The following is a 25537-nucleotide window of genomic DNA, read 5'->3' on the forward strand; positions in this document are numbered from 1 at the left end:
TGTTTTGTTTATTTTGTTTTTAGGACTGGGGCAGGAAGCATCTAAAAGATGGTTTTAAAGGAAGAGGACGGCTACTTGCATGGGACGGCATTTTAGTTGTGCTCAAAGTGATGAAAGTTGATTTGCATTATTCTGCCACTAAAACTGAAGCGTCCCGCCCGGGGAAAGCCCCGCCAGCCACGCGAAGTTTTCCGAAAATGGACTCTGCGGAGAGCTGACATAAATTCACAACTAACTATTCGGGGCCCGCAGGTTTTGCGAGAGAGGGAAGCAACCAGGGACCCGGAGAGCCCCGCGTCCCTCCCTTCCAAGGACTCGTCAGTGCCCCCTCCCTCCTCCTGGAATGGGAAGTGAATGTCACCTGCAGATCTGCCCGACTCTATCGGTCCCTCTCCTCCTCCTCCGCCCAGTTCGGACAGTCTCTAATGCCCAGTTCCAGCCCCGGCCGCCTTCGGCTCCAGTGTCCTAATCCCCCGCCCTTCGCCTTCAAGCCTGTCCCCCGTGGTCCCAGCCCCTCCAAGAACTGCCAGGCGCTGATTGGCGGTGGCGCTGACAGGAGGCGGGGCCTGGAAGTCCCAGCCAAACCCGCCCTCGCGTATAAGCCCCTTCTCGGCTCTCTCTCTCCATCTCTCTCCTCTCTCTTTCTCTCTCGCTCCCTTCCTTCCTGTAACTGAACAGTGAAAATTCACATTGTGGATCCGCTAACAGGCACAGATGTCATGTGAAAACGCACATGCTCTGCCATCCACACCGCCTTTCTTCCTCTTCTTTCTGTTTCCTTTTTTTCCCCTTGCTCCTTCTCCCTCTTCTTTGTAACTAACAAAACCACCACCAACTCCTCCTCCTGCTGCTGCCCTTCCTCCTCCTCCTCAGTCCAAGTGATCACAAAAGAAACCTTCTGAGCCGGAGGCGGTGGCATTTTTAAAAAGCAAGTACATTGGAGAGAAAGAAAAAAGAAAAACAAAAGCAAAACAAAACCCAGGCACCAGCCAGCCAGCACATTTTTTTCACCCCTCCTGAAAACAAACAAACAACCAAACAACCATCAAAACAGTCACCACCACCATCATCAAAACTGTTAACATAGCAGCGGCGGCAGCAAACGTCACCCTCCGGCCACGGCGTCCACCTAAAGGGATGGTTTTCTCGGCAGAGCAGCTCTTCGCCGACTACCTTCCTCACTCGTGCTGAGCGGGATTTTTGGGCTCTCCGGGGTTCGGGCTGGGAGCAGCTTCATGACTACGCGGAGCGGGAGAGCGGCTACACCATGCGAGGTAAGCGAGCCCGCAGGCACCGTGTCTCCCCGGTCCAGCCAACTCCAGCCAGATGGGCGATGGGGGAGGGGAGCGCACCCAGCCGAAGAGGAAAGAGGTTGGCGGGGCGCAGTTACTGAGTTCGTGTTCGCAGTTGGGCTGCAAATGGCCTGGGCGTAGAAAGTTGTGGGAAGGTGTTGATGCCTCTCAGGAGTTCTGGAGGGACACGGGAGGGCGCTTTTTGGAGAGGGGGACGACGCTAGTTGCTTCCTCCCAGTCCTTGAGTTGTACTGTACCATTTTGGGGTGTCACTCTCGGGTGCGGATGCGAACGCCGGTTGGAGGGAGAGCCGGGAGAAGTATGCCTCTGGGCAGAAGCCGCTAGAAGCGCAGGGCGCGCGGCGGTCGCCGGCCGGGGTTAGGCGCGCGGGGCTCACGGGCAGGCGGCCAGGCGGGTACACACACTCTTCAGGTTACGAGGCCCACCAGCGTCCAGGTCAGCGGACAGTGTCCCTTCGTGGGAGTGGTAGGCAGAGGGGGCGGTGTCGTGGGACAAGACACAGATTCCGGGTTCGTCCCCTGCGCGCGTCCCTCGCGCCGGAGCTGCGCCCTGGCCAGGTCCGCGTGCCCGAGCCCGCGCGGCCCAGGGACGAGCGCCACCCTGAAAAAGTTGTGCGGAGAAAGTTCCAGAGGATAAAAGCCCGCGCTACCCGCGGCGGGGAAGGCTCCTTTGTCAAAGGGCCGCTGCGGGAGGTGGTGCTGGGTGAACCTTCGGGTCAGGACCCCCAGCGGCGACTGCGGTGGCAGGTCCCCTGGGCTAACTGGCGGCGGTGGGGTGACGCGCCGGGGACAGGGGCAACACACTTGTTCCGGCTGCACTTTGGGTTGCCCGGGCGGATGGCCTGGCCTGCTTTAGGGAATCACTTGATCCGTCTCCTCCCCTGCGGTGCCAGGACCTTCACATTTCCTGCGCGCTGTGCCCAGAGCCGCTTTCCTCCACTGTCTGCTTGGCCACAACTTCACTCTTCTCTGGGAGAGCGGGCCGGGTGCCCGCGTGCCATGGGGATAAGTGCGAGCCTCGGAGCACCCGCCGCCCCACACTCCCCAGTGTTTCTTTCTAGCCATTCTGCGTTTCTTGCGGTGGGGCGGGGGCGGGGGCTCTCCTCTCCTCCTCCTCTGTCCCTCTGGGTCCTGGCAACAGAAAGGTGGAAACGGCCAGCTCCGGACCTTCCTACGTCCCCGAGCCCGCGTGACAGGTGGACTGGCCAAGAAGAACTTGGGAGAGTTGGGCTGCAAACACTCATCGCCTTCCACTCGGCTGTGTTCACCTCCCATCCACATTCTCAGTACCTCTTGAGGAGCGTCGGGATGCGGTATCGGGCATGTTCCCCCTGCTCCGCTCGAAGTGAATCCCGAGCCTGGACGCTAGAGCAGAGACTGGGTTAGCCAGCTAGGCGCTGGGACGTGGCAAGAAAGGGAAGGAGGAAGAGGAACAGAGAGGCCATCCATGGAGGTGGGTGGGAGGGAGGTAGCTGAAGCTAAGGGACAGAGACGTCCTGGTGAAATGGTCTTGATTGACCCGCATACTGGTAGTGGGGGCCCCGTGAGTGCGAGCTGGTTCCAGTTTAGTGTCCCGGTTGGGGGATTGGTCACATGCTCCACTGCCCAAATTCTTTCAGGAAACTATACTTGGGTAATTGGAGAGTGCAGAACCTTTAAGTTAAGGACGCCCTAGTCTTTGTTTTTGTTTTTCTGTCCCGTCTCACTACCATCCTCTCTCCTTTCAGTTTCCCCTGCTCCTCTCTGGGATAACCAGTTCGTCCAACCCCTACTTCTCCCTTTCCAATCAATATTCCTCCCGTGGCTGAGTTCTTATATTCTGAAGGTCTGAAACCATGCGCCCACGTCAGTTCCAACCCGGCAGTAGGGCCTGGGGCCAAAAGCCACTCACTCTCCCCTTAAACTGTAGAAAACAGAGAAGTGTGGGACAAGAGTGGGTTGTAGCTTGATCGCACTGCTCCTGAAGGAGCAGTTTGCCAGCGACAGTCCAGATTCGCCAAGGCGCCCACTTCGGGGACTCGAGAAGCTTGACGCCGGGTGCTGCCTCTTACCTTGAGAAAGAAGTGGAAGCTTACTCTCCCCCCCCCCCACAACTCACCCCACAGCCCCAGAGGGTTCTAACTTAAGACAGCTCTCAGGGGGCCCGGGGGAACGCTCTGGAGAAAAATCAACCTTAAAAGGTGGTGGAGTCCTCTCTACCTCCTGGGCTCTCCGTTCTTGACCCTTTACTGTCCCTCCTCTGCCATCTCTGCGCGTTTCCTACAGACCGTGCCCTTCCGCGTCATCAGAGGTGATTGTATAAGGATGGAGAAAAGGTCCAGGCTACTCAGACGTCTTATGAGAGTCAGGAGTTGAACTTGAGTGTGAACTTGAGAAGTGAGAGCGGAAACGAATCAACTTTCTCTTGTGCCTGGGCTACTAAGCAGTCTATATCGGGGGAGGGGGCAGTTTTTGAACTCAGCTTTACAGTGCGCCCACTCCCTTTCCCCCTACACCACACACGCGCGCACGCACACACGCGCGCGCACACAAACACGTCCCCCATCCCCGGGTGGTCCCAGTCTGTTATTCAGCCTCGGCTCCACGGTTTGCATTTGGCAACTCTACTGGGTCAGGGCACTTGGCACAATGCAAAGTTGGTCCAGGATCGAGTGGTCGCCCTGGGGACCAACACAGTAAACCCACCCCCGACCGCCGGCCTCCACCCCGCCCCCTCCAGGTCTAGGATAGTTAAGAGACTTTATCCCGAGGGAAGCTCTGGGGTGAGAAAGGGGTTAAGAGGCTCTGATCCTTAGGTCATTGTCCTACCCCACGGCTGCACTGAGTCGGTCCCCAGCGCTACGGCTTAGTCGGGGCTGGCCTGGGGCGGAGAAGGGTGTATTTGGTGGCGCACAAAGCCTTTCACCCTTTGTCTGCTACAGAGTACCTACCACATGAGGTCTAGAGATGCTACTTCGTAGATTGCATTATTGAAAAGGATAACTTATGAATGCGGAAGGGAGGACTTTTAATTGGGTCCGTCCATAGGTGAGAAACAAGTGAGCCGAGGTGTGGATTTCATGACTCCTTCCTGGGAAGCCTGCTAGCTGTTTATTACACAGGAGCACCGAAATGGTCGGATTTTTCACCCTGCCTCCGCAGAAAACCCTGCTTCCAAAAACAGGGGCACAGATGTCGTCGCAATCAATAGGTGATTGTGGCTCCGGCGGATTAGAAATCTGGTTTTATCCTTGCTGTAAACAAGGATGGGGCTTGGCTTTTCTAAAGTCCGGTTTTCATCTATTATTTTCAGGTAGTTAATTTTTATGAACTGCTAACTTTAGAAAAGAAGCGGCTTGCTCTCAGAGGTATGGCAAACCTTGGGAAGTCTGGAGCTCTGAACGTCCTGACGGCCAGGCCTTTAAATTTCCTGAACCTGTTCTCGATCTTAATTTCTTCCAAAAATTCCAATTAAATATTTCTAACCAACATTCCACCTCCCACAACTAAAAAACATTGGTGGAAGGACCTCTCTGTCAGTAGTCATTAGTAATTGTTCATTAAGTAATTATCAGTAAGCTGTCTTTATAATCCAAGAAGAGTAAACATTCAAACAGTTCAAAGAAAAATCCTAAAGCTATATTTCAAGTATTGTTGAAAAAATATATAGCCAGAAAATTGTTTTTCTTAGGTGGTTACATCTTGGGACTCTCTCCTCCCCCACCCTCAACATCCTGAGTGAATTTGTAACAAGTATTTTAACACAGAAGGGCGTGACATCCTGGACTTCCGGTATACATATTAGTACCATTAAGGCTTTTAACTTTTCTATATTTTCAGATCATCAGGAATTGGGAAACCAGGATGGAAATAGAAAGGGAGAACTTTGAGCAGCAGGCTTCATAAACATGGGGGATACAAGATTAAAACTCCTTTGTAGCGTTCATTTAAAACTCACAAGTCCTGGATTTTCCATAAACAGCAGTATAATTTGCTGTACTGTTTAGAAAAATCTTAAAGGATTTCTTGCATCATTATTAAAGGGGTTTATGTGAAGTTTAACTTTAACATAACTAACACATTTATTTTATATTCAATCAAAAGAAATGTCCACATTTAGTTAATTTGGTAACAATTTGTTAGACACTAAACTATTTACAACCATAAAAGCAACTATTCATGTGTGTATGCAATACAAATACACTGTATTTTAAATTTACATGTTTCATACTCATGAAACATAATTTTACAGCAGCAAAAATTTTCCAGCATGAAGAAAATATTAAGTTTCAGGGTTGGTCTTCATGAACATGGCATTCCAGCTGTGTAACAATTCCTACTTTTTTTTTCCCCCCTAAAAGTAGCATATGCAGACTTGTCACTAGGATTTTTAAATGATTCAATACAGGCAGTTTTCCTAGATAAAAGGACAAGTAAAACTTTTTTTCAGCTTTATGTAGTTTTTATACTTTTTGATACAATAGTGTTAAGAAATAAAAGTGTGAATCACAAGGCATTAACTAGATTTTTTCACTGCTATGAATAACATACCTCTTATTTAAAGTACATATTATAGCATTCAATTAATACAGAGTTAAAAATATTCTAGTAAATTATTAAATTTTAAAATTCTTTATATGAGGGTCTGCTGGTGTTCTGCGAATTTGTAAATAAAGTGAGGTTTTAAATTGTGAACAGTAACATCAGTGCCACTGTACCTTGGAGAAATCTAAGCCTTACAGGTATATGAAGATATAGGAAAATTAATGCCAAAGTTAAAACCATCAAATTTTAGCCCGATTAAAACATATCAAAAATTATGAACACATACATTATTAGTGCAAATTTATTAGTGATTGAGATGACTTACATTATATATATTTTTATCATTCTAGTATTATGATGAGAATTTCTTAAGACTAAATCATTTCTGTGTCTCTTCCACAAAGACAAAAACAGGCTTTAAATTATATTGCCATTAATTTTATGTAATTGACATTAACAAAGTATTTTATTGTGATGTTAAAATATACAGAAAAGTAAATATTAGGAATGGAAATTTTGCTTAATAATTAAGGTTTTTAAAATTCTAGATATAGTTTTACTATTCCAACCGTTCTTACATAAAGAACAGAAATTAAGTAGACAAATGAAATAAATCTTTTGTAATGTAATGCATAATGACGTTTGATAAAATGAGCACTCTACACATAAAGTATTATTTCTGTAACTTTGTAATCATCTTCCAATTACAGCTTCGTGCAAATATTTATCTTACTTTGACTAGAATCTGTGACTTAACAGAATTCCTAGCAGATAATAGCAGTCTTTGGAGGCGTCTGTTGATACACACTGATACACAATATGTATATGTATGTGCCTATAACCACCCACTCAGAGAAGAAGAATGAATATTTGAGAGAGAAAATCATTCTTATCTTTGCTTTCACAATCCACACTTCCAAATTCAAACATATATAGAGAAACAGAAGCAACTTTCCAGAGCCTTCAAAAAGAAGAAATGAATACATGTGGTACTTTAGTCACATTAAAACAAAATAAAACAAAACAAACAAACAAAAAAACTCTTAATATTTATAAATAATCTACACAAAACTCCATTATACTACCTAATGATAATTAGAGGGAAAAGGAATCAAAGAATTTAGGACTGCCAAGTAAATAAAATATTCCCTCTCAAATTAGGCAACAAATTCATAGATAACAAGGCTTATGCCATGAATTTGAAGGATGTCTCCTTTGTAGCAAAAGACAAAGGGAGCATAGAGGAATAAATATTGATTGAACTAATCATCTGATGAATAGAAATGAGATTTACCAGTGCGCCAATATAATAGGCTATGTTAACTAGTTCTTTCATAGCGCATATGCTGCCCTTTCAACCCCTGACCCCATCCATTTCAGTTCTTAATGAGGGAAACCACAGGTGTTATAACGGCATTTATAGAGAATCAAGCTAAATATAATAACCATGTGGTTAACTAATGGCAGTGGGGAGTGGGTTCTTATGAAAGGAAATATTGAGATCGTAGCGTCACAAACAAAATTATTATGCATTGCAAGGCACTTAGAATTTTGGCTTCCTCTGTTCACCTTTAATATATATCTATGTGGCCATCAATATATCAAGTTCTAGATTTGTTGTCTGCAACAAATAATAAGTGCGATTTCATTAATGGTTATCTGGGGAGTTAAAAATAATATTCAAAGTATATTTTATCTACATTGTGTAATACCTTGCATAGCAAGCATTTAAAACATTTAAAAATAACTCTTTAAAGATATAGTGTTTTCTACTAAATGTAATATGCATTTTTCTTGGTTAGTCCTTATTTTATAACTATTAGAAATAGAATTTACTTTATGATAATTATTACAACGTTATGGTAAACTTTGTTTTAAAATTCAATTGGGATGTTCTTGGCTTTAGGCATGTTCCTACAGAGGTCAAAATAAACATGTTACCTTTGCCAAAACATGAACCTAAAAACTCGTTCAAAAACCTGTTCTTATAAAAGAACATAGGTAATTTGCTTTGACTTAAGCGTGTTCACCTCTGCATGTGAAATTTTATTAACTGGGTGGGTATGCTGACTTTGTAAATGACTTAACTAAAAAGGGTATTTATTGGTGTCATTTTTTGTGTGTGATTAGTTTTCATATCATGTGGCCCTGGGATATATTTCTCAAATTCAGAGGAATTACAGACATCAGCAAAAAAAAAAAAAAAAGACAGAGGTGGGGACAAATAATCTGGTTGATTACCGAATTATGTTTTTTGTTACTAGCCTGCTTATTGCTTTGTACTCATGTAAACCCAATATCCTGGTACCGTGGGACATATGAAAGATTTGGAATGCTTAAAGAAAACTTACACAGATTTTTATTTCATAGTAAAGCTTTTTTCCCAGTGAATGTTGTGACAAGTCAATTTTAAATTATATTTTTAAAAATTTTCATATGACTGTCCAATAAACCGTCCTTCTTTAAAGACTCTTACACCATTACCTGCATTTTATTAGGATTATATTGTAATCATGGGACAATAGCAGATATACAGTATTTTAATATTGAATTAGAAGTACAAAAGGTCCTCGCTGAATTTGGGCACCAAGTTATCCTTTAAAAAAGAAACAGCAAAAGCTTTTTTAAAAGGCCTTGGCATTTTTAATCATTACTTAGCATGGAATAAATGAGTATTACTGGCTGCAATAAAAAGTAGAATATTATTTTATTTCAATCTTCTGACTGGTTTTTTTAAATATCATTTTTAAATACAAATTTCTCTCCCTATTTGGAACCAGCCAAGCTTGATTCTCCCCTGTTCTGAAAACTTTGTCAACCTCATTGATCATCTCATTTCTAGGAGTCCAAATTAAGATATCCTCTCAAGATTGGGAACAAGACCATCTTCCTGAATATTTCAATTTTCAGTTTTAATTTTAAAAGGGACAGACACAAAGATTTCATCTTCTGCAGCCACGTATATACTAATAGAAATGTATGTGACTCACATTCATTTATCCATGATTTATTGAGCATCTAGTCAAAGTGAGGCACAAAACTGAGCCCTAAGGATGCCCAAGTTGATAAAACATTAGACAACTGGTGAGGTCAAAGCTATGATCAAAGTGAGAGCAGAACAGAATACAGTAGGGATGCTATCAGAACATCAGAGTAGCTCTCACAGGGGAAGTGATGTTTGAGATGGGCCTTTAAGGATGCATAGAAATCTGTCTTTTGGTTAATGTATTCATCATAAATGAGGTTTATTAAATTATTGTTTCTTGTATTTCACACTTGCCTTTTATAGTAGGTGCTAGGTGAAATTTAGTTTATGGAAGTAGAACTGTTCCAAAAAGATCATATCCTGATGTAGAATAACTAGTAGTATTGTTCCCAAATAAAACTCTTACTAGTAAAATAATTTACAAGTGACAATTTAAAAAAGAAAACTCTAAAGTAATTCTTAAATTACAAAAAGAAAATGTACAGAATTAGACAAATATCAGAGTGGGGAAGAATGTAACTTGCAAAAAAAGAATCACTAGGAAAAAAATACAATGTTCTTATACATTTGTTTTTATAAGAGAAATTCTTATCTTTGTAAAATAAGGAATAAGAACATGGCTGATATATATTGAGCTTCATTTTCTTTAACATTTAAGGCATTACCTGAAAATAGTGATATCTACTCTAGAGAGTATCTTAGATTACTAGATATCAGGAAGAATAAAATCCATTGAAGTAATAGGGCATGTCGGCAGTATCTGAGGGCAATAGTGATATTCCTCAAACTTTTCCATTTCAAGAACTTGGATGTAAGATTGAACTCTGAAAATTAAACTATAAAATCAACAGATAATAGTCTTGCTGACTTTTGAGTTATTCTCTCCCTTAAGCATATTTAAAGATGGAGAAATCCTGGACTCCTAGGCAGTAACAGAAATGTGAGTGTGAGAAACAACTATTGGCCATGTCCGTCCTAGCACTATCTATCTATAGGTAAATTGCTGATTAAGCTTAAAAAAAGTATCTACTGCAATTCACAAGTAGGCTCTTCATTTTGAAGTGATAATTTGACTTTCTGGTCTTATACATTAGCTCTTGTGAGCTTAGTTAACTTGAATCCTCGTACTAAGGTCTAATCTACTCTGAAACACTGGTGAGATCAAGTTTCTGAGCCTACAAAACTGAAAACCGGACCCTAGACTGGGGAGAATTCACAAAGGTGAATGTCACCATTTGAGACTTCCAGGCAGCCAAATCGCCACTCTTGATCATAACCCTCCGCATTAGCATAAACCTCATCTTCAAATTTCTATACAGTGAGCAAGACCACATAGTCATACGTTTTCAGTCTTGAAAAATAGATACATTTTTTAAAGTGCAGATTATCAATTGGAATTTATTGGACTAAGGAATGGTACTTTTTTGTTGTTGCAACATATCCTGATAACATAATGGCTACTGTACTTAATCTATTTACTTCATGGAACTGGAAGAATTCAAGAAGTGGCTGACTGACCCCATTTTTTGAGGCTTTTCCAAAAAGGTGAAAGGTTGGAAGAGAGGGCACAGAATGGCCCCTCTAACTTTTAGGAGCTTTGACTGAACAGTTATTAAATAAGGCAACTGGTTTTCTGGACACTCCCTCCCTCGCTTCTTTTTTTTTAATATATTTAAAATATTTTAATTTATCTGTATCGTTATATTTAGACATCACAATACAGTACTCAGCTTCAGACCTAGTTAGTTTATCAGGTTAAACTGAAAAGTATACTTGTTGACAGTGCTTTCTATTTCAAAAGGTGAATATAATACAAAACAAAAGAAAAACAAAACTAAGATTAGTATCAAGTAGAAGTATGAAATGGGAGTTATTTTTCTGAAAAATGGCATTGAAATGATATTACAATCTGTGATTCCATTCCTAACTCTGGAATAAAATCTGGCCTGTCATGTGATGGGTCACACCATTTATCTGAGCTTAAAAACAAATTTCTGTAAGTTTAGGTGGTAATAAAAGGACAGTTGGGTAAAAGGACAGTGATATGATCAGATTGGTCAGAAACTGCAGTTAGTTAAAACACAAAAATCAACATCAAGGAAAAGCAGCCTTTAGAGAACTCTGAAAACCAAGAACATTTTAGCTTATATCTGCCTCCCTCACTTCTTATTGTGGTTTCTCTGGGGCTCATCTCTGGCATCGTATGTTATATGACAATGGACACATATACCCACTTCATGTTATGCCTGGGCCAGTGCGCTTTTCTTGGTGGTAAATATAGATTGAACCTTTGGAGAACAGTGGTTTACTTGAATGCCATATGTAATATGAATCTAGATTTTTTTACTCTGGCTTTTATGGAAATATTTTTATTAAGTAAACACTAAACCACTATTTGATCTTTCCCTTAAAAAGGCTATTTAAAGACTGTCTTGTTAAATAGGATCAGAATGTGTTCTTGCCTATAATTGATTCTGAGGATATGAAATTCAAACAGTAGCACTACTTTTATTTGCCTGAATAGTGAAATGAAAATAATTGAAACTATTTATCAAACCACATTTAAAATATGTTTAATTTCACGTGTCCAAGGAATGGATCGCACAAGTGCTTCATATGGGTTCCGTAACACTGGATTAGCATAAAAACCCATATTCCAAGTTGCCCAAGTAAAAGTTTCATTATAGAGCCTGAGCCAGAATGAACACTCCAGTCATAGTTTACCATCCAGCAGCTGCTGGCTGCTAGATTCCAGAATCAAACAGTAATGTGCAAGCTTAAAGAACTCAGGCATGTTCAGTTTCTAATGAGTAATTGGCTATCCTTATCATTGTCGGGTCAAATAATAAAATTATTACATACAGCATTTCCTGTTAACTTGTACATAAGTTGTTCCTGGCACGTAGCAAAGGGATTAGACTTTTTTTTCTTTTTAAGAAGAAACCTTGTTCCAAATTTCCACAGTTGTTGAATATGAGCAAATGCCACACAGTCTGATTTGAAAAGAGGAACATTTGTTCAGGAAAAATACATCGTATCATTAAGGTGCAGTGCTTCTTGATAATAATTGTTTTAATATTTTGGATAAATTCATTTAGAAATTTTTAGGGTCCTATACTATTCATCAGTTTGCTCTAAAATTAAATTTAAAACAAATGGCCCAATATTCTGGTTTTTTTCTTTTAAATCCTGACTACTTTTAAAAGGCAATCCTAAGCACTTTCACCCTTGCATGTATATTTTCATTCCTGTTATCTGAAAAAAAAAAAAGCTAAGTACCAAAGGAACAGGGCTTTTGGAGTATCTTTCCAAAGACAGCTCAGAAATATCAATAATAAGAATGCTAATAAGGTAGCCTTAATACCCTTCCAATTGTGTTTTTATTTTGTTCTGTTACCTAATATCACTAAAAGTCATTTCTGGTTGCCACCCGTGTCACAATAAATTAAAATTTATTTGATTGGTTTTAGAAAGTGTTACTTTGTATTGAAATAAATTAATTCTGAAATTTTTTCCACCGAAATTTCATTAATGATTTCTGAAAGGTTACCTGCCTAACATGGTTGACATGAGTGTTGATTTAGAGTCAGAGATAGACTTTCTTTTATCATAATACAATGACCAAAAAGTAAAAGAAAATATGACAGAGTTTTGGTGACACTCCCAATAGTGGATCCGGTTTAAATATGATTCAACAAATCCTGATTATTGAGTACTTACAATGTATAAGAAGCGATGCCCTCTAAGATAACAGTCTCAGGCACAACAAAAATGGTTTTCTTATAAAATTCCTAAAGAATTCCTTAGATAATCTTTGTTTCATTTGAATTTCTGAAATGTCCAGTGTTGATTATACCCCTTTTTCTAAATGTGAAAATATATGATTTGTCCATAATTATTTGTTAAAAGAAGTTGAGACCAGAGTTTGACTTCAATCAAGGGCTTTTGACTCTGAGTCCAGTTCTATTTTCATTACTCTGTGCTTTCTCTCTTAGGCTGTGCTGTACTATTTTTTTACCATCCCTGTACCCACAGCAGACATCACTCATCAATTCTGGCATTAATACTTGCTAAGTCCAGATGCAACTTGTACTACCATTTGACCACTATTGGCCCTCAAGATAAAACTTGGTACCCAAACTCTCATGAGTGTTTTGGCCGTATAAAGAATACATATTAATATAGTAAAACTATATATTTCATCCAATCACAGGATCCTCTTGGACAAGCCATAGTTCTCCACAGTTTTCACTCCTAAAATAATGATCATGACATTTACCAATCTCAGGAAAAATTAAAATAAGTATTATGGAAACATCTACAGATTCTGAATGGAAACTGTCCAGTAAAAATAATAGCAAAGTCAAAGTATATATAGTAAAAATTTTTGTGAACATAATTACTGCCTTGAAGTTCTGAAATTTAATTTCATAAATTTAAATTTATGAAATTTAAATTTCATAAATTGACAGAGATTTCATATTTTTAGTGAAATTACATATTTATAGATGTTTCCTCCACTAAGATCCTAACCTAGCTGCCTCTAATTTAAGGAAAGAAACAACTTTATGGGTAGCTCTAAAGACTGTTTATGTCTAAATATGAAATTCCTCTTTATTCAATAATCAACATGCGCTTGCCTAATAGTTTGTTAATTCACTCATTTGTCCCTCAGCTTGTCAATTCTCTCCTCTGGTTTTTATGTTTGTTAAGAGGAGGGTTATTGGGCTTCCCTGGTGGCGCAGTGGTTGAGAGTCCGCCAGCCGATGCAGGGGACACAGGTTCGTGCCCCGGTCCTGGAGGATCCCACATGCCCCGGAGCGGCTGGGCCCGTGAGCCATGGCCGCTGAGCCTGCGCGTCTGGAGCCTGTGCTCCGCAACGGGAGAGGCCACAACAGTGAGAGGCCCGCATACCGCAAAAAAAAAAAAGAGGAGGGTTATCTATCTTTGGCCATAAGCATTTCAAACACAGTAATGGGTTGAATAGCCAAGCATACCACCATTTATCTGAGTTTAATTAATTTTGTCTGATTGATTGGCTGGAATTGAAAGTCTCAGCAGCACACCATTTATATCAAAGCCCTGTTATCCTATCCAACTCTGTCTTGTACAAACATAAAATATTTTCTTAAGGAAAAAACCTTGACAACATTAAGAGAGTGCCATGTGTAATTGTGCCCAGCAATATAAAGAAAAAAAAAGAATTAAATTTGACATTCATTCTGAATAAATGTAGAGTTCTGCTCCTCTGCAACAATATTGCAATTTAATGTGTTTTGCATTTTGGCTGAAACATAGTATCCCTTACATTGAGCTATCATTTATATGATTAATTTTTATGCTTTCACATTAAGCTCATTCACATTTCTTTAAAAGCATATTTATTAGTCCACTGTTACTGATTTTTCAGACCTCTTTTGTGTAAGCTGTGCTGTACAAACATAGCTTGAAACACCAACCCTACCCTGCCGTTTATTCTCCGGGACTCAAATTGATCTTATTATATAATGGTCCTGATTCCCACAACTCGACTAAATTTGGCCACAGATACTATTAGAAAGAAAATGGACTGCATCAGAGTCTGCGCTGGGTTGTCTTCATCTTGCATCTAGTATCTAGTATGTTTGATAACATCACACTGGAAAAAACTGTAGACTTATCTCAAGTGATTCTCTTTTTTTTACCTCATGTAAAATACTTTCTGTGCTTGCTCTTTTAGAAATAGTGGAATATTTCTTTATACTCATTAGTTCTGTCAGTCTTTGCACTGTAACTGCTCTTAAGGAATATTCTGAAAACATTTTTAAAGGGAATTCTGTAAACCTGGGAGGAGCTGACAGATGCAGTCTCATCTCTTTACAAATGTAATCACAGGTAAAATTTATAATACTGTCTTGCCTGTGTTGAGTGCTCTATAGTTCTCAGCGAGCTTCTGTAGACACCGTCTGGCTGATGCACAAAGCATCTTGTGAGATAATGCAGGACATTATAAATATTATAAATAAGAATGTGCCCTGGTAGCTAAGCCAAAGAAAACCCCCAAACAGAGTGCTTTCTTAACAGTTTAAAAATGCAGTTTCAACACCTTAAAAACAGCCCACAAAACATAAACAATTGTTTTATAAAAAGAAGAAATATAAATGGCTAACAAACAATTGGAAAGAAAGAGCTCAACTTCACTTATTAAAGAATTAAAACAATATTAGTGGCATCTTCACCTGTCAAATTGTAGAGGGTGTGATGAATTGGACACCCTCATATTCTGTAGTGTGTGTTTATATTGGTACAGTCATTGAGCCTAAACCCTTAAAATGATCATACTCTTTGGCCCAGTAATTCACTTTCTGGGAATTTTCCCAAAGGAAATAAAGTGTCAAAATAATTTATTCCTAAAGTCTTGTACCTAAAGATTTGTTATAGCCTCATTATGATATTTTCAACAATATAGGGAAACTTCTGTTGTAATGCTCTTTACCAGCACACTTTCATTTAGTATGTACTCATTCTTATACTAGTATGTAGTCACCGTGTTTAATATACTTCACTAGTATTAAATGTTTGTATGTATTCGACAATGTATTTTAGGTTCTAGGGATAAAATGGTGAGCAAGAAAGACATCATCCCTGACATCACTGAACCTAAATACAAATAAAAAGTTAAAATGCAAAATTGCATATACTATATGATCCAAATCATATAAAATGCATAAAAAAGAAATTAAAGCAAATGTATAAAAATGTCAAAAGTTACCTTTAGATATTAAGTTATCAGGTAATTATTTTCTTATTGCTTTTTCTGGACTTTCAAAAACTTCCACACATTCTCTGTAGATAAGTGTCACAGTGAATGCTCAATTACTCTGGCATAGCAGTAAGGCTGTCCTTTATCTACGACTCATTGTATTTTAGCTCATGCATTTGCCTGAGGTCAGCTCGTATGATAATAGGGTTAAGGTTGAAAGTTTAATGGCTCACTGAGAAAATTATCTTATTTAATACTTGTACAACTATTCACTCATTCATCACCAGACATTTATCAAGGACCTATTATGCACCAGGCACTCTCCTAAGTGTTGAAGATACAAGGGTGATTAGAATTCAGTCCCTTCATCTAAAGAGCTTAGAGTCTGGTCTTCTTGAAAGCCATATGCTGTAATTTACAATAAGTACTGGAAATAATAATATGCAGTTAAAAACCTTTCTCCATCATTGGGAAACAAAGGGTTCTGCCTTATTAAATTCTTATAAAGAATAGTATAACATTGCTTTTTTTGTCTCTGAAGGCTCATATTAATGTGAGAAATATATTACTTTAAATGTTGAAGGAAAGATCAGGATACTCATATTGAAAAATTAATCAACTTGCCTTCATTTTACCTTCATTAAACTAACCCATATATATCTCCTGACAACACTGGTGAGCTTTGTAATCCCTAGAGATGTTAAAGAACACCAACACAGATACACTCAAGTCTCAAAATATAAGCGCTGGAGGATGAATTCATACCTACTGGTGGGGCTGTGGGAAGATTTTTAAAATATTCCTATGTTCTGAGATAGATGAAGAATCTCCATTTGCCTTTAAGACCGTTAGGAACTCATTGGTACTTGTAAGGCAGAATACAAGTATGATATTCCCTGCTAAGGTAGTCTTCTTTCATGTGTACTCATCCCCCTGGGTCAGTGGTTCAAAACAGGTGGAAATTTTGCCCCCAGGAGATATTTGGCCATTTTTCATTGTCACAATTGAAGAGGTGCTACTGGCCTCCAGTAGGTAAAGGTCAGGAACGCTGCTAAACATTCTACAATGTACTGGACAGCTCCCCAAAACAAAGAATTATTCTGCCAAAATGTCCATAGAGCTAAGATTGAGAAACACATGAAGGCTTTCTAAATGGAATCACTTTACAGATCCTCAGTTTTCCTACTGTATCCTCTGAGAAAGCTGGCTCCTCTTTTCCTCCTCTGCTTTCACAGTGATCTCACTTCCATTCCACAAAAGAAAGACTGAGCTCTCACCCATTTCAAATTGTATTATGTGCATGGTTCCCAAGATGGCAAAACTTGCATTGCACTACAACAAAGGAACAATTTGAAAGTTTGATTTTGATGCTGAGAAAATGAATAATTCTAATGAAAGGGCAAAACATCCTTTTACAAGTCAGGTAGTTTCTACTTCTTTGCTTCCAACAAAATTGAAGGAAGACTTAACTAAATTGTCAGTTATAGATCATTAAAGATAGTTTTTGATGATAGAATGCTATGTGATTTGAGGCATAAATTTCAGGAGTTTAAAGAAGTGATTAAACTGCTTTGGCAACATTTTTTCCACTTCCACCTACATATTTATGTGAATACGTTTTCAACACATATTTCTAGAAACAAAAATAGGAATAGAAGTGATTCTAAACCCCATTACATTCTAGTAGTAAATAATAGACAAGCATAGTTACCAGAAATAATTGGAAGGGAAAAAAAGCCTCATCTGGCTTATTAAGAGATGAATTTCCTTTAAATATTTAATTTTATGTTTAGTAAATATAAAATTTGTAATATAATTGTGTAATTTTTATTGACTGTGATTTAGCAACAATGAGAACAATAAATCAATCCAGAAGGAAAGTTAAAACTCAGAACTTGTGTTCATAGAGGAAAAATGTGAAATTTAATATATATATATATTTGTTGTTGTTGTTGTTGTTGTTGTTACAGAGGAGTATTACCAGATGATTAATAAAACACTTTCAAATATGAAAATTTTGACATTAGAATAAAATTCTGTGGGGAGAGTGAAATGAAAGTGTGAATTTAAGAAGAAAAATATGTATTGAAAAATTTCTAGGAAGAGCTTATTTATGATTTTCTTTTCAAATGTATGATACAGATATCAAAACATTTTGAGATTTATTAGATTCCATTAATATATTTAAAGAGCAATTCATCATTTCATTTTAAAATATAAAATCTAAAACGACTCAGAAATTGCATCCCTTGCAGTGATATAGTATATACTATATAGTCTACTTTTATAGTAATTCTAGGGTGAAGGGGAATGCTCCAGACCCTATGATTCCTAGTCTATGGTGCTCTGCCATGCTTTTTTTCAGGTCCATATTAACCTGGTATCGTAATTGCTTAGGAACTTCATTAGACTGAGTACCTAGGCAACAACTATTTCAAACTCTAAGACGAACCAAGAACAATAACCTGTTCTCCATTAACTTTTTCTTAAATATCTAGGCACAATCATATCTGAGAGTCTTTGGACAGTAACCAACTATTTATTCCACCCAAGTTTCTGAAGTGCCAGTTTTCTGTAGAAGTTCTGGATGACCACTAACCTCAAAATCAACGACCATGACATAGAAAGAATACCCTACTCAAAAAAGAGGTACTTCAGTGCATTCTACTAGACCAGGGGTCTGAAAAGTTTTTCTTTAAAGCCCCAGATAGTAAATATTTTAGACTTTATGGCCCACACAATCTCTGTCACAACTATTCATCTTTGACACTGAGGCACAAAAGCAGCCATAGTCAGTATATAAATGGATGATCATGGCTGTGTTCCAATGAAACTTTATTTACAAAAACAGATGGTGGGCTAGATTTTCGTGGACAGTTGTTTTGCTGACCCCAACTCTGGACTCAAGTCCCTGAGGACAGGATCCATGTCTTATTGAACTTAGTATTCCCATCACCCAGCACAAAATCTGACATCCAATAAATGTTGATTAAATGAGTGAAAGTATTCAAGCCTTAAGGAGATAATAGTATATTAAAAATATGCTGAAATACAATGCAGTACCAGGCAGCTTGGCCACATTTTAATAGAATGAGTGTGTAGTACATTATTTATACACATTGCCAAATTGAATCATCAATTAATATTTAAGTATAACACCTTATATATTTATTTTCTCTATATTTTAACCCTTTGGTGTCAGGCATCTTTGAATCCCCAACTCCAAACTCAATACTTTATCCATGAATAACAGGTAATTGAAACTTCAAATTAATTATGGATGAGGAAAGGTAACTCAAAAAATGACCAATTAACTAAATGACAAACCAATATTTTGCATATCTAGTATATTCTGAGAATTATGTAATTGTTGGAGGCAATCCAATGAAGAAAGTGTATTTATTTAAAAAATAAATACTATGTAGCACTTATTATGTGTCATGTTACTGTCTAATTCCTAACAAATATTAACTTAGTTAATCCTCACAGCAACTTTATAATAAAATAGTGTTTATTATTTGGTTCTTTTGATAGATGAGGAAACTGAGCTATAGAAAGGCTAAGTATTTGCCCAAGTCACACATCTAGTAAATGGCAAAACTGAGATTCAGACCCAAGCGGGCTACCTCCTGAGCCTGTGTTCTTAACCATTGCAAAATGCTGTCTCTTTTCTTGAGAAGTGAACCCCTGAGATTTCAAAAGGGCAGATGTGAGTTGTTAACTAAGAATACAACAGTATGGCATTGCCAAAGGACCCCTGTAACAGGTGAAAGCCAGATGAGTTCAGAGGTGAGGTCAGTGTTACAGTGATTAGGATGAACTTTATGGGAAGTCACTGAACAGAACCTTCTAATTGCATAGAATTTTATCAGTAAGGAATCACAAGAAGCTTTTCTGGTATAAGGACAGAGTAGACTAAAGCTTGGGGATAGAATTGTAAGGCACAAATTGTGTGTGTCTACCACCCCAAATGAAACAGTGTAAGAGAAGAAACTAACATTTACTCTACTCTCACTATGTGTCAGATGCTGCCTTAGGTCCTTGACCTCACAGGGTGCAATTTACAATCCCAAGCATTAAAGTGGGACAATCAGGTTCCAGTCCAACCTCTACTACTTACTGTGTGGCCTTGGGCAAGTTACTTAACTTCTCTGAGCCTCACATTATTTTGTAAAATGAAGATGAATACCTACCTCTTGGGGTTATTGTAAGGGTTGAATTACATAAGTTAACATTATAAAGTACTTAGCATAGTGCCTTGGTATTTAGTCCTCATTGAGTGGTTTATTATTATCTTGAATTTTTATTGTCACAAAAATAGTGAAGTGCTGTTATCTCTATTTTGCAAATGAGAAAGCTGAGGCTCAGAGAATCTCAGATCAACATCTATAGCATATGTATAATTTTTCAAGTACAGCAGGCTTCCCAGAGAGTTTTCATTAGGAAGTAGAGATTTGGTTAGAGAGAGGAAAGAATTGAGAGATGCTGAAATACCAAATGAAGAGTTTTGTTGTACTAAGATGAGTTGAGAATGTTGCGGATCCATGTTTAAACATTTGGAAAACCCAAGTCTGTGACGAATCCTTGTTTCAAATGTATCTTTCGATGATTCAGGGGTCACTGGAGAAAAAGAGGAGTCAAGCAAAAAGCAGAGAGGCGGTCTGGAGACTTGGTCTGGCATATGCCAGGGTCAGCAGGCTTAGCTAACATCTCAGTTGCCCCCCTAAAACCTGCCTCATAGTCAGTTTCCTCACTCTCACCTAAGAGGTCCTAATACACCTGGTGAACATGATTTCAAAACATTAACTGAGCACAGCATTGCGTCCAATTGCAGAGAAGAAACTCAAAGATTGTTTTGATGGTTTGATGGGGTTTTTTTCCTTACGTTTATTTATATTTGTTTAGCACGATCTCATTGAAAAACTTACAGACACAACAATTACCAGATACAAACTGCAATGTTTCCCCGCATACCATCTTACTGAATGTTATTATATCTATGGTGCTTTTTTCATAGCCGTGGAGGGTTGATCTGTTCTTGGGGGGCTTTATGAAGGAGCTCACCACTTTTTAAATGGGAGCAGTCCAATATTTTGTTATACTTAACACGCAACCTTTAAAGATTCCACCAAGTATCTAAAATAGTTGGACCTTTCCTCTTCTTCACAGTAAAAATTGTGCTTTCCATTAGAAAAAAACTCCTGAAAAATTGCATCTGAATCTACTTTCAAATACACGCCTGCAAAATGTATGTACAATCTTAAAAAAATAAAAAACTCAAATTCTCCATTATTTCATCTTAAAACAAATGAATGCTTGTACTCATCATTTTGTTTTTAAGATTCCCATTAGGGGAGTCATAATTTCAGTGGTGTTTTCTGCCATACTGGAAGTTACTGACATCAAGAGATCTAAATTGTGAAACTTATGTAACTTGTACTATACTCAGCCCAACATCTTATGGTCTAATTAAATACAAACTGAGTCAGTTGGCAGAAAAGTACCGTGTTATGGTACAGATATTAGCACCTTGTTAGCAGTCCAAAACCTGCTTTTTCAGGCAGAACTTATTTCTGAATGCAAGGTTTTATACATACATATATAGATATAGATACAGATATAAGCTGTAATGTTTGAAAGGCATTTGATGAACTTATATTTGAATCCGGAAAAAAAGTATTTTCTTTCTGGACATTTTTAATTGCAAAAAAAAAAAAAAAAAAGCTAGCCTAGTACTCATAAAAACAGTGGGCAGTTTCCATACCATTATTTTAAGATACGTGATTGTGTAACATGTATTATAAGTGTGTTATAAGGCTCATGTTCCCCTGGCATTTATTTATATTTCTTCTTCATCATCATCATCATAGCTAATTCTTATTGATCCTTTACTATGTGCCAGGAACTGTTGTGAGCACTTTATACTAATTACCTCACTTGCTCATCAGAATAAGTCCTTGAAATTAGTAGTAGTTTTTAATCCTCATTTCACAGATGAAGAAAATGGAGCATAGGTTAAATAACAAGGTCACCCAGTTAGCACCTGGAAGAGTGGGATTTGAATCCAGGTTTTAACAGATGTGCTCTCCCTTCTCCCCCTCACTCACTTATGGCCACAGGATGCTGCAAGCTGATTTCCTTCTCTTGGTCTGTCTTGTCTGTCTCAGAGGCCCTCCCTAGGGTGCACAACCTTCAGATGCCCCCCTGACCCTCGCCAACCCAAAGCGAGGTGAATGGTCTGGGGAAGTGAACTGGTTCATCTTCCTCTTACACAGTATCAAAACGTCTCTCCCCAGCACCATTACCAGAACATTGGGAATGAGAGGATGATCATTCAAAATCACTTGAAAACATGTCTTTCTACTGTAAACATGCATTTTTTAAATGGCCACCAATAATCATACACCGCACCTAGCCGTGAAGCAACCTGTCCTAATTTGAGAACGTATGGCTCACACCCACGTGCAAGCAGTATCCAACACAATGACAATTTGCTGTCTCACAAAAGACAGCCTGTCTTCTGGGGATTCAGTGCAAAGAGTTCTAGAATTTATCCAGGAGGCAGTTTGCTGCCCCTGACTGTGCACCCTTGGTAAGTCACTTCTTGGGCCCTGCCTCCTCATGTCTAAATAAGAGTGTCTCCAGGGTCCCTCCAGCGTTTAAAATCCATGGATAATACCTTGTCACATTGTTATCATTGTTGGTTCTCAGTTGTTTTATTTCTTGAGGGATCAGAGGCTTTTATAGATTTAAGTAACCCTCCCTAAACCAAACACATATGAGGTATGCATGCTGGGATTCCACTTCAGGACCATGTGATCCAGAATCCTGAATTGGGATGTTCTTTGTGATTCTGAAATCCAACAGATCTGTCTCCTAACCTATGCCTGGTCTCCAGCTAATTAGAATTATAGTGAATTTTTACATGGTCCCATATCTTACACTGTACCAGTAATAACAATATTCAGTATGGTAAGGGTCACAAATAACAAAAGAAGAGTCTGATTGTTCTTGAAGTCTATTATAAGGTGTATACCACTGAGAAATTTAGCTTCAAGAACACTGGTATCCTGGTAAATGAGTTTACCAAATACTTTTCTAAGAATAGGTTTTCATAGGGATTTAAGGAAAGACCTCAAGGGCCTGAAAACTTGAACGATCTCTCCATCCCCTCTAGATGGAGTCAAGATGGGGTGAGCACAGAAAAGTTGTGCTGAATTAAGATAAATATCCTACCTACTGCACAGTTTTGCTGAGGGCTAGTTGGAGTGTGTGCATGTGCGTGTGTGTGTGTGCACGCATGCGGGAAGTATTTAGAGAAGTCAGGGTGGGTAGCTTGTGTGGGAGACGGGGGAATTCAATGAAGGGAGATACTTTAGCCTTTCCTTCAAGTACATCTCCCTCCTGAGTACATTTACTTCCATCACAATGGACTAGAAGAGATCCTTGCTTAGTGGTGCAGAACCCTTGAGACCTAATTTAGCTTTTATAGAAAATTCAAAAAGAGAGAGACGGCACAAGAGCAAGAGAACAGAACAAAGATATGAGTTTGTACAGGGAATATTGATACTTCTGGACTGCCTCTGTAACTCTTTTAAAAGAAATTTTCTAAGTAAATGCTGACTTAGACTTTTCTGTTAGTGGAAAGCCTGAGCGCCTCCCGTGGAACAATGTGCTGCCCGAATCATCTTTACAATTCCCCACAGTCCGCCGTCTCGGAAGCTCGGGTTCATTGGTTTTTGTGCTGTGAAGGTCAGCAAACATTTTGGAAAAGTAAATTTTCCTTTTTAATTTTTTAAATGTGTCCTCACAGGGATGCCCAGAAATAGGAAAGTTACATAAATGCAAATTAAAAACATGCCTGACAAGCTGTGCCTGTTTGTCCCGTTGATCATTTTTTTATTCACGTTTCTCAGAAATTTCCAAAAGCATCATCACATCCTTTGTTAACTACATATCAATTAAAATACCTCTGAGACGCAGGTACAATAGCACCCTATTTATTATCCTTCAACAGCGAAAGGCCTACTTATTATTAACTGCCACACATAGCACACAGGGACTTAGAAAGAGGGAGAGAGGGGAAAAAAAGCCTGCCCTTAAGCATTTCACAGAAGATGAAGAAAGACATTTTTTCCAATGCTGTAGAAAAAAAAAAGTCAGCCGCTTAACCAGGCAATCAGTGGGAGGATCAGACCAGAACCTAGACATTGTTATTCCTTCTCGTCCACTACAGCCACAGAGTCTAATAAATTGTCATTCACAAGCAATTTTGCCACACAAACATAAAGTTATTAGTGCAAAGAGCCCAAATTACTTTTGTGGATGGCTGTAGCAGTGTAGTACTGGAAGGCAGACTGATTTTAAAAAGAAAAAGAAAAATTGTAAACATTGAGCTTTGAAATTAAGAGTCTTTCTGCCGTACTTATTTCCCCAGTCAACTGGGATTATTTTTCTGCCCCTCTGAGTCTCAATTTCCTCACCTGTCCAATAGAAGTCTGAGACCTACTCAGTCTTCTATTGGATTGGATTAGGAACAAGAATTAAATTGGATTAGGAACAAGAATTAAATGAGTCAATAAATATCAAATCTAGCAGGTACTTAATTAGCAGTATTATTATTATCTGACAGACAGCAAGCATACACAATATTTGCACTTTAAAAAGTTGGTCCTAACTAGCTACATTCCATTTAATATGTTGCTCATATTTCTAGGGCTGGCTTGCTTTTCTGCATACTATGAACCTCTCTGTTCTGTTGATCTTGCATCTCGTCTGATGACAAGCTAAAGCATGATCACTGACCCTAGAGTCTTTCACGTTCTTTAGTCTATTTACTAACTATAGCACCACACCATTTAGGCTTGTTGTATATGAATACAAAATATATGGTAAATTCTGTGCTTTAACAGCTTAATTAACCAGGTCGAGGTGTTAAATGGAAGCAATGACCTGTATGTGACTAACATATATTTAGTTTACTGGGCAACTGCATATGAAGTGGCATTTCCTACCAGCTAGAAAAATACATCAACATAAAAACTTCCCAGCTTCTAAATTCTGCCATTAACAAAAACTTGATTGTACCACTGCATTAATCACCAAGGTTGAGCTGAAACTCCTATTTTTATTCTGGGAAGATGATTTATTCAAAATAATGTTTCATTTAGGGGTCTGATCATAAGCCCAAGATGATTCAGATGGTAAAGTCCAGCTGTAACAACAACAGTATCATCCAGAAAAATAACCACATGTATATTGAATCCCTTGAAAGTTTTCCATAACAGATCTAGGGATGATAAATCATGCAAACTCATTCTATAATTAACTAAAGTGTTCCTTTTCCTTTACTGTAATCCAAAAGGATTAGCCCATGGCCTTCTGTTGGATAAATCAGGGGGTCATAATTTACTCTGCTGTGCAAAATTAAATTCAGATTTTAAAATTTAATCCAAAAAAAATGCCGAACACACACAAAAGTGAGCCTTTTCAGAAACTTTAAAAGAAATCTTCACAGCAAATTGAAGTTTCACTAATGGACAATATTGTCATACTAAATAGCACAGGTTTCAATAGTCTATTTTAGAAATTTTTCATAGGAATCTCCTGAAACTTCATGATCATGTCATCCAATTATTGAGTCAGTAACATGGGTAAGCCACGAGAGCCAGGTTTCTACAGTTTATCCCTAATCTTGGATTGTCACAAGGCTGATTTTTCACCGTTTTATCCCTATTGCAGAATATAGTATCTGACACAAATGTTGAATAAATGCACCTAGGAAATGGAACCGTACCTCGTTTCCCTATCTGTAATAGTATTAAAGTACAGTTAACCCCCTTTGGTTGGTTTACTATGAAATTATAAGGATGGTAAAGCGACATTGCTGCAATGCTCCAATCTTTCATAAATATGCTTCTTGTGTATTACCTCCTATATCTCCCAATTCCTGCTCCTGGCTGCAACAGACCTT

General features: G+C 38.8%; 1 protein-coding gene across 1 annotated transcript in view; it reads left to right on the forward strand.

Annotated features, from left to right (window-relative positions):
* The first annotated feature begins 640 nt into the window (after nucleotides 1–640).
* The window catches only part of RORB (RAR related orphan receptor B), a 188442-nt gene continuing 163545 nt past the window's right edge, over nucleotides 641–25537 (forward strand). Inside the window, exon 1 of the mRNA XM_019934665.3 lies at nucleotides 641–1274. Coding sequence (XP_019790224.1) covers nucleotides 1268–1274 — 7 coding nt within the window. The 5' untranslated portion in view covers nucleotides 641–1267. The remainder of the gene's footprint in view (nucleotides 1275–25537) is intronic.

This window comes from Tursiops truncatus, chromosome 6 (genome assembly GCF_011762595.2).
Source record: "Tursiops truncatus isolate mTurTru1 chromosome 6, mTurTru1.mat.Y, whole genome shotgun sequence".
Taxonomy (NCBI): Eukaryota; Metazoa; Chordata; class Mammalia; order Artiodactyla; family Delphinidae; genus Tursiops; species Tursiops truncatus.